The sequence below is a fragment of the Cervus elaphus genome, chromosome 1 (genome assembly GCF_910594005.1).
Source record: "Cervus elaphus chromosome 1, mCerEla1.1, whole genome shotgun sequence".
Classification (NCBI taxonomy): domain Eukaryota; kingdom Metazoa; phylum Chordata; class Mammalia; order Artiodactyla; family Cervidae; genus Cervus; species Cervus elaphus.
Genome location: NC_057815.1, coordinates 87,986,617 through 88,002,939, shown reverse-complemented (window position 1 = coordinate 88,002,939; position 16,323 = coordinate 87,986,617). Strand labels below are relative to the sequence as shown.

Here is a 16,323-nt window from a genome sequence, read left to right as displayed (position 1 = left end):
ACCAGAGTTAGTAGTCTGGTAAACGACCCCCTATCCAGACAGAGCCGCAGGCCAAGGTTTGAGTCCTGGTTTGCCGGCTAACCTAACGCACAGTGTGACCTTGGCGAGCTCCTGCTCTTCTTGAACCCAAGTGTCCTACGTAAAGCGTGAAGGATGGCTCGAGAAGAAAGGATGATGCGCTCAGGTTCCTTCCACCTGAGCGGATCCGCCTTGGGCCGGGGTGGGGGGTCGGGTCACGTGCTGGGCTGACGCGGTGCCTAGTGCGGAAGCACAGGCCAGCTCCGGGTCCAGCCTCCCGCTCTGACGTCCTCGAGCCGCCCTCCCTCCCCGCCCCTCCGCCCCTCCGGCGGCGGCGGCGGCGGCGGGAGAGCGGCTGAGCGCCTGGATCCCAGGCCGGGGAGGCGCGCGGCGGCGGGACCGAGCCCGGTGCGGGGAAACGGGCACCATGGTGCTGTCGGTGCCGGTGATAGCGCTGGGCGCCACGCTGGGCACGGCCACCAGCATCCTCGCGCTCTGCGGGGTCACCTGCCTATGCCGGCACATGCACCCCAAGAAGGGAGTGTTGCAGCGAGACCTGGAGCCCGACCCGGAGAAGGCGAAGCCCAGCGTGCTCCGGTCCGCCCAACAGGTGAGCGGCGGCGGGCCTCGGCCTCCCCGGGGGCTCGGGTGGGGGGGTCTCTCGGGCGGCTGCGGCGGGGGCGGGGAGTGGGTGGGAAGGAATTGTTGGCGTTCTTCTTTGCGCGACAGAGCCCGGCTGGGAGTGGGGACAGCGGATGTGTTTGGACAGCGGATGTGTTCAGAGACCCTGGGGCGGGCGCGGGGGGGAGCGGGGGGAGGGTGTCCCAAAGGCCTGGGTCGGGGGGTGGGTGGCGGCGGCTAGGGTACAGGAGGAAAGGGGACAGCAAGCCTAAAGGTGCGGGCATGGGAGTGAGTGGCAAAGGGGGCTTGGATAGGAATCGGAGCTGGGAGGAGAGCTGGGGGCCGCGGGGGAGTAATAAGACAGGGGGGCTGTGAGGGTTTGGGGCAGGGGGCTGCGAGGCTTAGGGGAGACGAAGAGGGGAAGGACCGAGAAGGAGAAGCCCCAGGAACCGGGGAGAAGAGAAAGGGTGACACAGAACGGAGTGGGGCCGGCCGCTGGCGCAGGGGAACCACTGACCAGCTGAGAGGGGAGCAGGGACATGGACAGAGGCGGCAGCTGGGGGCTGCAGTGGGCGCGGGGGAGGGGGCGATTGGGCTGGGGGTGCTGGGGTCTGGAGAGGCCCGGGAGTATGGAGGGCCTGGGCGACCCTCACCCCCTCCCAGCAGCCCGCAGCTCCAGCCAGCCTGAGGGAGTAGCTCTGAGCCCCCCTCCTACCCCCCACTCCCCATCGATGTGGCTGCAGATGTCTCTGGAGACAGCAGGGCTTTTATGGCCACAGGAGCTGGTCCCCCCGGAGCTCTCTGAGCAGAAAATGGGTGGGGTCCCCATTGTACAGTGCAGCCGAAGGGGGTCTGAGAAAGGTTTGGGAGGACTGCCCTAGGTGGGCTGTGAACTCCAGGACGCATCCCCGAAGTGGCAGAGGCGAAATGTCCTCTGGAGACCCAGGAGGAAGGGTCTGGCCGGAGAGACTGGAGGAAGGCAGGCACCCGGGGGAAGAAGGAGGTGACTTAATGACTTCCCTGGGCCCCCTCGGTTCCTTCCCGGGCTGAGAGTTCCAGGAGTGGCCCTACAGAGCCGTGCCTCCACCTTCCTTTTGCCAATCAATTATTCAAAAGCCCAGGCCCAGCTGCGGGGCCCTGTGTCAGTCACTGTGAGAAGGGAAGGAAATGGCTGCTGTCCTTGAGGCTCTGAGGATCCCAGCAAAGTGACATTGATGCCGGCAGGATCCGGGGTCAGCTGGGTAGGGGCATGTGGGATCCAGAGCCATCTGAAATGGGAGCAGCGGGCTCCCCACGGGGCCTGGGCAGGAGGCGAGGGCGGGGGGGCAGTTGTACAAGCTCTTCTCCGAACACGGAGGCCTCAACCTCCTCTCCCCCTCGGCACGCTTGAGGGACAGCCATTCTTCTGCCTTTCACCGTGGCAGCTCTTCAGGCATTGTCCCCTCTCCCCTTCCCAGAAAGAATCACTGGGGCCCCTGTTGGTGCAAATGACCTCGGGGATCACTTCCAGCTCTTTGTCTTCTTGAGGACCAGTAGCCCAAGCAGCAGCCAATGATCTGTTAAAGACAAATCAGATCCTGCATCTCCCGGGCTTAAAATCCTCCCCAGCTTCTCACTGAGCTTTGGAGCAGACCACAGCACACCTTAGCCTGGCATGTGCCCAGGGCCAGTCTCTGCCCTAAGTGCTTTACATTTAATGCATTTAGCCACTCAGTGACAGACATAGGTGATGATCCCAACTTAAAGATGAAGCGGCTAAGGTTCAGAGAAGGCGAGTGATTTTGCCCAAGGCCACATAGCCTGAGAAGTTTCCGAGCCTAATTCTAAGCTGGTCTGGTTTTGGAGTCCATGCTGTGAGCCTCTCCACCTCATGGTCTTGCCTGTCTGATGTGGTCAGTGTTTACCTCTCCAGCCAAGCTCATGTGAGTGCCCTGCATCACGGGTGGTCTCAGCTCCCCTGGGTTTTTATCCTTTTTGAAGACACCAACCCCTCCCATTTTCCTCTGACTTTTCACAGAGATGGCTCCTCCTCATCCTGTGGGTCTCTTTCTGTTTGCAGTTTACCTCTTCAGGGAGAGGATTTTGTCCGTGGCCACATTATAACAAAGCCCCTTTCCCCCATTATACCCTCCATACTATTCCTTCTTATTTCTGTTTGTATCATTTGTGACAGTTGGATGTGATTTTTCATATCTGCTGACTTACAATATTCATTCCCATCACCTTCTCAGTTTCTGAATCCTAGTAGGTGCCCAAGGAGAAATTATTGACTAATATTAAGGCATCCCCAGGCCCAGCCGTTGGGGATTATTGTCTGAGTTATTTCTTCAAATGCAGATGTATTTTGCAACCACTTTGCAACCCAGAGCTGGCTCATAGGGTCACAATAAATGCTTGTTGATATGTGCATGCTCAGTCACTCAATCATGTCCGATTCTTTGTGACCCCATGGACTGTAGCCTGCCAGGCAAATTCTGTCCATGGATGGTTTAGGGAAGAATACTAGAGTGGGTTGCCATTTCTTTCTCCAGGGCATCTTCCCGACCCAGGGATGGAAACAGTGTCTCCTGCCTTGCAGGCAGATTCTTTGATGCTGAGCCAACAGGGAAACCCCTGTTGATCCATGAGACTCATCCATTCACATCCCTCACTTGGTTCCCTCAGTGACAAGGATTTGAGCACCTGGATGTGAATCTGTAGGTGTGAACATGATGAAGTTCACAGTGCTCTCAGTGTTTGGCTGCCATTGTGCTCAGACTGATTCAGCTGCTGACCCAGATAAAGTACGCAGAGAAAAAAGACAATGTGTTGACATTTCAAAAAAAGTCAAGGGAGGTGGTGTTAGGGCAGATGGCAGCAGGGCGATGGGCTTGGCACATTGACAAAGAGGAGAAGAGTCTGGTAAGGAAGGTTCTCGGAAGATGCTTCTTAAACAGAGAGGGCGTTGGGGCTGGGGAAGAGGGTTCTAGATTCCTGTAACCAGGAGAACTGGGGTGTCTGTGGGAGACAGAGTGACTGCTCATGTCTCTGTAAGTTGCTGATTATGGTTGCTGGAAAAATTCCTTGGATTTGTTAGCTGTGCCTGGGGAATCTAATTTCTGGCCATGAATAGTCAGCTGAAGTTAAAGTTTATAGTGATTTTGAAAAGAACTTGAAGTTTTCCTTGAGGGTTCTTCACCCGAGATCCACAGATCCCAACAAGGAGCCTGTAGCTAAAATGGAAGGGGTTCATGGTCTTGGAGAGGAAAAAACTCTCTCTTCATTTTCATGAACCTCTATGTGAAACTTAGCATTTTCTGTAAATAGGAGTATAAACAACACATCACCGGAGTATGAACAATATCTGTGACTTGGTCCTCAAGGGAAATCACAGGTAGTTTCAGAGTACCTCACAGCTGTGGCAGATGCTTTACGAGAGTGTTTATGCTCATCCCTAATTCTAAATTATGTACTTATTAAATCTCCCGTGAGATCCTTTTATTTAATGAAAGAATAAAGAGGCATATGTGTAGCTATTTCCCCGATTGATTTTATTAGGTTGTAGTCCTATGTTTTTATTTGCTGCTTTTTCAAGCACTCGGAGGAGGTACCATAGGCTTCTCTAGACAACCGTAGGAATTCATCCAATGTCTCTGCCGAGTGGGAGGTGGCCGAGGTGCAAACCCTCACTGCTGTTCATGCCTCCAGCTGGCTTCAATTCATTCTTTTTCTTGGTTTTTCCGAAATGTACATTGTGGACCCTTTCATCCTGCCTCCTTACACAATCCCTCACCCCCTCTGCCCCTTTATGTGCATGCAGTCCTTTGTGGAGGGGGAGAAGGATTCAGTCTCACTACGCCATCCTTGTGACCTGGTAGCATCACCTGAAACCTCGCTGTCTGTTATCAGCCCAGCTTTCAAAGCTTGGTTATTATGCAGTGATGGCCGAATGCTTGAGCCATGAGACAGAGAAGAGGGTCAGATGTGGCATGTGTGTGTATGTGTGTGTGTGATCATTTTTAATTCACTGCTGCTGCTGAACCTATTAGTGACAGGCAGCAAGACCCGTTGGTTCCATCCCCCAGAGTTTCCTTCTCGTGCTTTTCTGCACAGGCTGCCACTCACTGCATTTCTGGGTCCTTGCAGAGGAAGCCCTCCTTTTGGTGACCCTAAATACCTACTGAGTGAGCGGGGGAGCTGTCCTTCCCCAAGGCTCGGTGCCCCTAACACCTCAGTGTGACTTGGGTTCTGTTTTCAGAAAGCTTTAGTTTCAGTGTCTGATTTTTCTTCCCATCTGGCGCTTCCTTTGTTGTCCCCTTATATGAATCTTCTCAGATGCATCTCAGAGGTTCCCAGAGTAGCCCTGCTGCTGTCCCCTTAAAGCTAACATGTGGTCAAAGGCTTCCTCCGAGGGGCCCCAGCAGTGGTCCCCGGGCCTCTTCTATCCACATCCGCCAGCTCCCACTGCTACTTACTACCAAATTCTAAAATCCTACCTTCCTTCCAGCAGCGTTGAGAAGCAAAGTGACTTTTGATGGAACACTGTGTTAGTTCATTCAGGTTATTGTAACAAAATACCACAGAGTGGGTAGCTTATAAACAAAAATTTATTTCTCATGGAGCTAAAAGCTGGGAAGTCCAAGACCAAAGCTCTGGCCAACCCAGTATCTGGTGAGGACCTGCTTCCTAGACTTTCGGCTGTAACCTCACCTGATCCCCCGGTAGCTCAGCAGGTAAAGAATCCATCTGCAATGCAGGACACCCCGGTTGGTTCGATTCCTGGGTTGGGAGGATCTGCTGGAGAAGGGAACTGCTACCCACTCCAGTATTCTTGGGCTTTCCTGATGGCTCAGCTGATAAAGAATCCACCTGCAATGCAGAAGACCTGGGTTTAATCCTTGGGTTGGGAAGACCCCCTGGAGAAGGGAGAACTGCTACCCGCTCCAGAATTCTGGCCCGGAGAACTCCATGGACTGTATAGTCCATGGGGTCGCAATGAGTCGGACACAACTAAGCGACTTTCACTTTCACTTTTCATGGGGTAGAAGGGGCAGGAAGCTCTCTTCTGTCACTTCTATGGGGCACTAATCCCTCTTAGGAAGGCTTCACCCTCACAGCTGCTCACCCCAAGGCCCCACCTCTTAATAGCATCACCTTACAGGTTAGGTTTTAACATATAAATTTTTAGGGGGGCATAAACATTTTGACCAGAGCAAACACCTAATAGATTCAAAGTTTTTAAGAAATAATTTAAATATGTGCTATATTTTTATCAAGCAACATATGTATAGTAGAGTCTTTCCCCCGCTCTGAAATTAAGAAGTGTATTTCATTTCCCTTATACCTCTGACAATATCCAGTAGATAATGGGCACATGATAGTCAATGTATATTTTGAGTTAAATCATCGTATCGGAACATGACACTGAAGAAGAGAGGAAAGGTACAAAGGAATGCACATGGTTAAGATTCCATTTCCACTGGATTTGAAATCAAGCCCATTCATGTCTGAGGTTTCCAATGGGGACAGGTAATGCCTGGGGCAGAGTAGGGAAGCTTCTGTTTATAGAGCTTTTGTTTATAAGCTCTGCCTCTTGACATGGTACTGGCTACATAGCTGTGTCCACTTTATGAAAGAAAGCATATGCAGCTCTACATTTATGATTTGTATACTTTTCTGAATGTAGTTATAATTCGGTAAAGTTTTTCTCTGTCAAGTTGTGATATAATGTTTATGAATATTGTTTTAGTATCAAGCCAGTGTTTTTTAATAGGAGGATTTGGGGGCTGTCATCAAGACATGGCCCTCCTTTTTGTGGTCTGTTATTCACCACCCCCCTGGCCCTGTCTGCTTTCTGCTGCTACTCCTGTGGCTGCCTCCTTCCTCAGACTAGGGCCTGGGGAACATCAATGTGTCCTGATTAATGCTCCTGCCTGTTTTCCTTTTCCTTAGACCACTGGAGCAATGTCTTCTCAGAGCACTTGTCTGAATGTAGACTTGGCAGAGAGGATGGATCAGAGCCCCAGTGCTACATTTCAGCAGCTAATAAATTCACTCATTAAAGGTTAATGAACATATTCTAGGCACTGGGACATAGCAGTAAAAAGACAGGTGTATGCTCTTCCTTGTAAGTGAGGAAGCAGACATGCAGCCAGCAGTTGTCATTAAACATATTAAAGGCGAGGTACAGGGGGCCATGGGAAACCCTTAGGATAGGCACCTCCAACCTTGCTCCAAAGTAGGGCTTGTCTCCAGTTCTTGTTGGCTGCCCTGACAAGGTCTCCCGGTACTTCAGTGATCACAGGAGGCCAACATGAATTTCTAACCCCACTCCTGGAACTGATTTGACCCTGGACTGCTGGAAGGCCTGAACTCCTTGGATTCTCAATCCTTTTAAAGAATTGACTTCTCAGCTGATCTCCCAGCTGGTAAACTCTCCTACTGATATAAATGAACAAAAAGTATATCCGTTTCTGTAGAGTAATAAAGAATAGTGATAGTATAGCTAAAGTTTATTGAGTTCTTCCTGTGTGCCAGGCACTGTTCTAAGCTCTTAAATCATATTAATTTTATCCCCACAATAGCCCTATGAAATATGCATAATTATTGCGTCCATTTTACACATGGAACTTACTCTGTAGCAACTTATTCCATAGCAGAACTGGAAATCAAATTTAGGAAGTCGGGCTCCAGAGTCCACATCTTTGAGCAGTAGGCTGGAGTTTAGCAGGAAGAAAATAGTCAAAATTTTACTTGAGCCACTGCATTTCCCCAGGTATGGCCTAAAAGTGTCTACAGTATAATGGATCTTTGCAGGTCAGCTGCGGAAACCTTTCCCAAAGCTTTGGCTGGCTTCTGTGCCTTTCACATCCTTCACGCTTTGAGCCCTGGGTGCAGCCCCAGGCCCTCCAGAGAAATTTACACAGTAAACATGTTTGGGCTGGTTGCTTAGTAACAGGGAAGACAGTATGAATTTTGCATCAAGAAATCAGCATGGATTATTTCAGGGAGATGAGCATATGCCCACTGGAAGCACTAGGCTCTTTGAAACATACTGCGGACCTTTGGTCTGTGTCCATTAGTCCTTCTCAGTGACAGGTCCCAGACCTGTCCCATCTTTTTCCCTCTCTAGTGTCTTCTCTGATTCAGGTAGATAAGTCAGGTTCATGGCTCTTCTCTTCATGTGATTGACGGCTCACTAGCACCTTTTGTTCACTCCAGCAGAAAATGCTGCTACATCTTTCGACATTTTTAGATTTTCAGATACTGGCCCAGATTACTCTCATGTGCCTGCAGTACAGGAAGAGAAAGAGAGAGACCATCAGAGCACAATGGGAGAAACACCCGAACTGGAAATCAGAGGGGCTTAAGGGGAAGGCAGAAAGAAGGGGAGAGACCAGCAGGATGGGGAAGCAGCAGACCCAGAAGACAAAGAAAGGAGACAAGCTGAAAAGTGACCGACCACCCCAGAATCAGAGGGAGAAATCAGAATCCGTGTGGATGATCCCCGTGCGTGTTATCATCGTCACCTTCCTTATCCTTCCCCCCACCAAGGGTCCCAGTCTGCTTCACCTAGGTCCTGCGGGCTCTACAAACTCAAGTCCAGTTGAGGTGGCATTTACTACTTCTCAGCGACGTTTCTTCACATTGGCATCACTGGGCCAATGTGATGCCAGGAGGAGGAGCCTTGATCGCTTACCATGTCTGTTCACTGCACAAAAATAGACCTTCCCACTGAGGAGTTCCCTAAGTGCTAATTAAGAAAAGGCTGTTTTAATTGATTCATATTATAGAACATTCCTAGGAGAGTTTCACATGGTGTTTAAGGGCGTTGCAATGATTTACAGTGATATTTTGGGAACTTGACTGATGTTTGGGGTGGATTTGGAATGCATTTTAATTTTTCCCATTTAAAACAGTGGAATGCAAGTGACTGCTCTCTGAAATTCACTAGCCCGGCAGGCTTGTTTCCATGAACAGATTAGAGTCAAATAATGAGGGGTGGTTGCATATATGAATATGTGCACACATGGATGTGAATATGTATACATGCATATACGAATACGAGAAAAGGGGAAGAGCATCCCATGGAAAATCTGTGAAACTGAGCCCTAACCCATCTGGTGGAGACCCTAGTGTACTTTGACATATTTCATTGACTCTGTCCACCCTCCTCGCATCAATCCAAGACAGACTTTTCTTTCTTGGGTGAAAAACTGAGCCGAATGGCAGAGAGCAAGAGAAGTGAGGAGAAACATTGACTGGCTGCGTGAGTCATTGGATGGATGGATAGATGAATGGGAAGGAGACTCATGGGGCCACCGCCTCTGCTTGCAGCCAACACAAAAATCACAAGCCCAGAAATGCAGGAGAAGGGGCTGAGCTTGTGGAAGAATCTCTGTGTTCACCTCCAGTGAAAAGGCAGGGAATCAAGACAAGCCTGGAGGGCGTGGAGTCTTCACTTTCTATTGGTTTCCTGCCCTTCAAGCACCCTTCACACAGCTGACATTGGAAACAGTTTAAAAAATCTCCCCTTGCAAAGACCAGTGAGACAATGCTCTGGGAGAGCATGTTTTACTTGGAAAATCATTATAAACCACACAGCTTTGAACTTGCTAAAAGTAGCCTGGTGAAAGGCGTGTGAGTTACTGAGGCAGGATAGTGAAGACTTTGCTTTTCAAACAGAATGAAGAATGATGCTTTCCTGAGTTCCCTGGTGGTCTAGTGGATAGGATTTGGCAATTTTACTGCTGTGCGGGGGAACTGAGATCCTTCCCACAAGGTGCGGCCAAAAAAGAAAAAAAAGAATGAGGTCTTCAAGAGAACTGCATCTGAAGATGAAGAGAAGGTTGGGGAAGAGTGGTTTGGTTGGGCAACTAGACGACTTACTGGGAAACAGTTGCAGGATGAAGCTGAGAGTAACTACAGTGAGCTCTAAACTCCTTCTGTGTTTCATATCCGATCCCCCATCCTTTCTCACAGTGCACCCCCCAAGCACCTTAGGTTGTGTTTTTGTTTCCAGCACAGTCAATTCACAAAGAAAGGGCGAGGCTCCCAGAGAGATACATAGTGAAGGCAGCAATGGCACAAGAAGAGATGAAACTCCATGGGAGAACATCAACATGGTCTCAGGGCTTTGGGCCATGTTCCCTGCAAATGCGTCATCTAATAAGTTGCTTACCTTGCGAGTGGGCTGGATCTTTTAAGTAGCAACATGACTATTGCTCTTTGTGTAACAGCCTCATTGCCAAACTCAGAGAGACAAAGGATCAGAGGATGGAAAAGAGTGAACAAGAGCTTAGGTATCTCGTCGGTAACCACTACATGGTAGACTTGTGTGTATTTGGATATTCACCAGAATGAGTTTAAGTAAGAACAATCTAGTCTTTGAGACTGCGCAAAAGAGGAAATTGCCTCTTAGAACGAAAATGTTCATTTCATGATCAAATCACTGAGATGTAATAGGAAGCAAATTAGACTTAGACTCTAAACCTGAATTTCTTTTCTTTTTACAATTTCATTTATTTTATAGCTGCACTGAATCTTCATTGCTGCACGTGGGCTTTCTCTAGTTGCGGCGAGCAGGGGCCACTCTCTAGTTGTGGTCCTTGGGCTTCTCCTCGCGATGGCTTGTTGCAGGGCACACTGCATGGGCTCTAGGCACGCAGGCTCCGTAGTTGTGGTGCCCAGGCTTCACTGCTCTGTGGCATGTGGGATCTTCCCGGATCAAACCAGTGTCCCTGCATTGCAAGGCAGACTTTTAACCACTGGACCATCAGGAAAGCCCCCAAACCTGAATTTGAATTCAATCTCCAGTGTTTTCCAGCCAAATGACCTTGGCCATTCTGAATCCTGCTTTCTTCCCCAACAAATCAGAGGTGATAGCAATAAGGTTCTCCATGGTAATATTAAAGACTAAATGAGACGATACTTTTGAACACACCCAACACATTCAGCGCCTGGTCTCTCTATTCAGTATATTTTAGGTATCTCTGAATCCTTGAGGATGTTTGTTTAGGTATGTCTGAATCCTTTGGATATAACTGAATCCTAGCATATTCATTCATTCAAAAAATACTTCCTTACTCTGTAATAATGTAAATGGGAAGAGAATTTGAAAAAGAATAGAGACATGAATGCGTATAACTGAATTACTTTGCTGTATGCCTAAAACTAACACATTGTTAGTTACCTGTTGTTGTTGTTGTTTAGTCGCTAAGTCATGTCTGCTTCTTTGTGACCCCACGGACTATAGCCCGCCAGGTTCCCCTGTCCATGGGATTTCTCCGGCAAGAATACTGAAATGGGTTGCCATTTCTTTCTCCAGGGGATCTTCACAACCCAGAGATCAAACGTGTGTCTCCTGATTGGCAGGTGGATTCTTTATCACAGAGCCAACAGGGAAGCCCTAATCAACTGTGCTCCAACATATCAATAAAAATCAAGCACAACAAATCAAAACAAAACAAAGAAAAGATTTCTTGATCACCTATTATGTGCAAGACACTGGATTAACACTAGGGACACCAAAGTGACCAGGCAGACAACACCCTTGGCTTCCTGAAGCTCCTGTCCTCGGGGTAGAGAGCTTCACTGCACGGTCGTACAAATGGATATAAATCTAATGGTATTAGGTGTGGTAAGGTAGGTAAGAGTTCTCTCAAGAAGTGTTAGTGTCATTTATTAAGTCCTAGAGGTGAGGACTTGAAGGATTCTTGGTACAGGGTATGTGCAAAGGCCCTGTGGTGAGAAGAAATATCACTAAGGAGGGACTGAAACAAGGCCAAAGTGGGTAGAACTCCAAGGGTACAGGAGAGAATAACTGCAAGTGAGCAGGGCAAGTCTGGCCAGAGGGCGCCACACAGGACCGCTGGGCCAACAAGAGTGTTGGGATATTTTCCCAGGAGCAATGGAAGCTACTGAAAGGTCTTAAGCGAGACGTCATATAGTTGGATTTAAGCTGCAAGAACATCATCTTGGATGGGAGAAGACTAGATGTGGGGAGACCAGGGAAGCTCTGGAGAGAGACCGTGATGGCTTGGACCACTGTCATTGTGGCAATAGCTTGGAGAGGTGTTTAGGAAATAAATTGACTGGCTTTGCCTCTGAGTTGGCTGTAGGCTTCAGGAAGAGGGAGGAGTTGGGGATGAGAGCTAAGGGTTTCAATTAGGGTGGTGGTACCACCTAGTGAAACAAGGATGAGGCCATGGATTTTAAGTCATGAGTTCACTTTTGTGAAGGGGGAGTGTGAGGAACCTTTGAGCTATCTCCATGAGGTGGTTCCGCAGGTCTGGAGCTCACCATCTGGCTGGGACGTATACTGGGGAGTAGAAAGCCCAGCCATGAGCATGGCTGAGACCACCTGGTTGGAAAGCAGAATGAGAGGGGAAAAGGCCCTCGAAACAAGTCCTGGGGGATGCCAGTGTTTCATGAAACAAGGACGGGTGGCCAGAGAGGAAGGAGAAAACCCGGAGAGTGTGATATCAAAATATGAATAATGACAAGAGAAAAACTTTTGAAGAAGAAGGGAGTCACTGAAAAGTCAAGTAAGATAAGGCTGAAAACATAGAATGAAACAATGAAGATCCTCAGTGACCTTGGAGGTCAAAAGTGACCTTCAGTGGCTGATGGGGCCTCTGGGAAAGGGTTGTAGTGGGGGCGGAAGGTGACGAAGGAGGACAGTACCAAATATAGACAGTTTTTCTGAGTTGCGTGGCTGCCAAGCAGTGGAAAGGGCTAGGGCCTGGCTGAGCGGAAGACAGAGGTCAAAAAATTATTGCACACCATTGAAAGCTGATTGGAAGGAGCCAGTTGAAAGAGTATGATGAATATTAAAGAGAGAGGGAGAGAAACAGACTGAAAATAGCTCTGTAGGGTAAGGCTCTCATGCGTGGGGATGGGGTGCAAGGCTGGGATGGAAGGACTGGTCCTGGAGAGAGGGAGAGAGGGGACACCTCCTGCAGTATCACAAGACACTGGATGGGCCACAGCATCAGTCTGGAGAAGAGGGCATTTCCCTGTGTCTGTTAACAGGGTGCTAAGGGTCCAACCAGCCCATCCTAAAGGAAATCAGTCCTGAGTATTCATTGGAAGGACTGATGCTGAAACTGAAGCTCCAATACTTTGGCCACCTGATGCAAAGGACTGACTCATTGGAAAAGATCCTGATGCTGGGAAAGATTGTGGGCAGGAGGAGAAGGGGATGACAGAGGATGAGAGAGTTGGATGGTGTCACTGACTTGATGGATACGAGTTTGAGTAAGCTCTGAGAGTCGGTGATGGACAGGGAAGCCCGGTGTGTTGTAGCCCATGGGGTCGCAAAGAGTCGGACACGACTGAGAGACTGAACTGAACTGAACTGAGAGGTCTTTCGTTCTCTTGGTTTCCTTTTTCCCCTGTGAAGGCAGTCAGAGGAGATAGAGAAATTCCAAAATGTGAGCTTGAGGGAGTAGTTAAGGAAGCAGCAAGATTTCTGGGAAGGACTAAGTTTAAGGTTGTTGACCATGACTCTATCAGGGAACCATCTGCCCTTAGAGGGACTCTCCCTTGGTGCCCAGCTCTTGGATACAGGCATCACTGTGCTGCAGAGCTCATCCCGTGCTTCCCCTCGTGAGATCAGGGAAAGAATGGGGAGGTGAGGGAGCTCTTCAGACTTTGAAAGGGTACTGTTGACATCACGGCCTGGGTAACTGAATCGGAAAAGTTGCAAAGTGGAGAAAGAGGAGAAAGAATAGAGGCCTCTGAGGTCTGAAGATTCCTTGGGTTTGGAAGAACAGCTGAGAAGGGCTAGTCCCACAGCTGACCATGTGCACCCTGAGGGCAATATGCCCACCAGGGTCAAAGGTGCCAGAACCATCCCTTCCTTCCTTCACAAGGCCTATCGGGGGCAGGGGCAGGGCACAGAGTTCGAGTAAGTAATCGACGGACTTAAAGTTGTTTCAGCTGGCTCTCTACGCCCATGGATCTGAAAAGCTGACTCTTCTATGGAATTTTAGATGAGGGACTCGTGCATCTGTGGGTTTGGTGTCTGAAGGGTTCCTGGAACCAATCCACCAGAAATCCTAAGGGATGGCTATGTTCAGAAGGCCAGATGGGTCAGAAGCTGGGGTCACATCAATTCAGTTCAGTCACTCAGTTGTGTCCAACTCTTTGCGACCCCATGGACTGCAGCAGGCCAGGCCTCCCTGTCCATCACCAACTCCCGGAGCTTGCTCAAACTCTTGTCCATGAGTTGGTGATGCCATCCAACCATCTCATCCTCTGTCATCCCCTTCTCCTCCTACCTTCAATTTTTCCCAGCATTAGGGTCTTTTCTAAGGAGTCAGTTCTTTGCATCAGGTGGCCAAAGTATTGGAGTTTCAGCTTCAACATCAGAACTTCCAATGAATATTCAGGACCGATTTCTGTTAAGATGGACTGGTGTGATCTCCTTGCAGTCCAAGGGACTCTCAAGAGTCTTATCCAACACCACAGTTCAAAAGCATCAATTCTTCAGCACTCAGCTTTCTTTATGGTCCAACTCTCACATCCATACATGACTACTAGAAAAACCATAGCTTTGACTAGACAGACCTTTGTTGGCAAAGTCATGGCTCTGCTTTTTAATATGCTGTCTAGGTTGGCCATAGCTTTTCTTCCAAGGAGCAGGTGTCTTTTAATTCCATGGCTACAGTCACCATCTGCAGTGATTTTGGAGCCCAAAAAAGTAAAGTCTGTCACTGTTTCCACTGTTTCCCATCTATTTGCCATGAAGTGATGGGACTGGATGCCATGATATTAGTTTTTTGAATGGTGAGTTTTAAGCCAGCATTTTCACTCTTCTCTTTAACTTTCATCAAGAGGCTCTTTAGTTTTTTGCTTTCTGCCACAAGAGTGGTGTCATCTGCACATCTGAGGTTATTGATATTTCTCCCAGCAATCTTGATTCCAGCTTGTGCTTCATCCAGCCCAGAATTTCACATGATGTACTCTGCATATGAGTTGAACAAGCAGGGTAACAATATACAGCCTTGACATACTCTTTTCCCAATTTTGAACCAGTCCATTGTAGCATGTCCGTTCTAGCAGTCACATGTCATGTGGTGTTTCTGTAATTCTTTATTTTAGGAAAACGAGGTTCTAAAAGAAGGAGTGCCTTGAACCTGTAGCCTCTGTAGCCCACAGGAGGACCAGGCAGGGGCCTGGCTCCCCTGAGCTGCGAGCCTGGCTGTCCCAGTGGCTTAGAGTCTGGAAAGCGGAGTCAGCATCACTCGTGTGCTTTCCTTCCCCTGGGCTGCGGCCTGAGGTCCTTCCGGGTAATGTCAACTGCATGGACCGCCCCAGGGAGGCATACCAGGGCCTCGGCTCCTCGGGAGCAGAGGAGAAGGGCTGGCTCTGGCTGACACCACCCCTGGAAAGAAATGGGGTTCCTGTGACTCCCGCGGGCGGCCTTGGGAGGATGCACTAACTGCAACAGCATGTGGAATGGTTAATGCATGAATAAATAGTATGAATAATTAAGTTGTCCTTATAATGATTCTTTTAAATGACTGAACTTCACATACAAAATATGTGGAGGGGATGAAGCACTCGGGCTTTGGGTTTCGGTTCCAATCTGCCCCTCACTTGCTGTGTGATGGTGGGTTAGTGACTTAACCTTTCTGTTCCTCGATGTGACCATCTGTTAACTGTGTCATTGACAGTGGATTATCATGAGGATTCAGTCAGCTAATTCGGATAGGGCAGGGCCCAGAACATTAGTGCTGTGCTGGAAAGCATTCAGAACCACTTTCCGGATCCTTCTCCCTGCACCCCTGCCCCCAATCCCACCCAAATCTACCCCATTTTCTACTCCCTGACCCTCGTCTCAGAGGCCAGTTCTAGGCATGTGAACATTGCCCAGTTGCTCCTGGCCCCAGGATATTTCCAATGACTTGTTAGTTTCCTTAACCTCCCACACCTTTGTCAACATCTGCTTTATGAAATTCCCGTCAATTACCCACTTTGAATGTGCCATCTGCTCCTGCCACAACCCTGTGGATAAGGTGCTCAATCAACGTTAGCTACTGTTACCAACCTTAATAAATAATAAGAAGTCAGGAAGAGTGTATACAAATTGGCAAAGGTCAGGGCCCACATGTTGAGCCCTCTGTTTGCCCACGGCTTGATTGTTTAGAAACCACTTTCATTTTCTGTTTTGATCCAGCATCTAGTATGATGGTTTACCACTGAGCCACCAGGGAAGCCCATATAGAAAAAGATAAAACAGTATGCATTCATCTCTAGGGTTGTGTGAGGATCAAATGCAGTAAAGTCGGTTGTGTTTTGCAGAGCATTTGGTGCAGAGGAAGTGGTGGAGAGGTGGCAGCTATATTGTCCTGTCCAGTTTTGTGATGTGACGATGGAATCAATGCAGACACCACCTACAAGGTTCTCTGGGCGGGATCTTGCCATTGTGTGGTAACCCGGTGGAATTATTATTTTAAAAATCAGTTTGAATTCTGTGTCCTCCGGAAGCGTGGGGATAATGACAACACTCATTGTCCCTCCTCTTCTCATGGGGCTTTAAGCTTTGGTGGTACCCGTGGCTCTCTGAACACACTGCAGACTTTCAAGCTGCTGCCTTGACCCAAAAAGCCCTTTTACCACTTCTCCACTTGTCAGAATGCTACCTTGGATTTGGGGCTGGGTGGTGCAGAAACCAAAAGTCAGAGTCCCTGAATCGCC

The 16,323-nt window shown here is 48.9% G+C and overlaps 1 protein-coding gene across 1 annotated transcript in view; it reads left to right on the top strand.

The window, feature by feature from the left end:
* Positions 1–333: 333 nt before the first annotated feature.
* SYT13 (synaptotagmin 13) overlaps positions 334–16,323 on the top strand; it is a 42,069-nt gene continuing 26,079 nt past the window's right edge. The window contains exon 1 of the mRNA XM_043910123.1: positions 334–628. Within this exon, the coding sequence (XP_043766058.1) occupies positions 446–628 (183 nt within the window). The 5' untranslated portion in view covers positions 334–445. The remainder of the gene's footprint in view (positions 629–16,323) is intronic.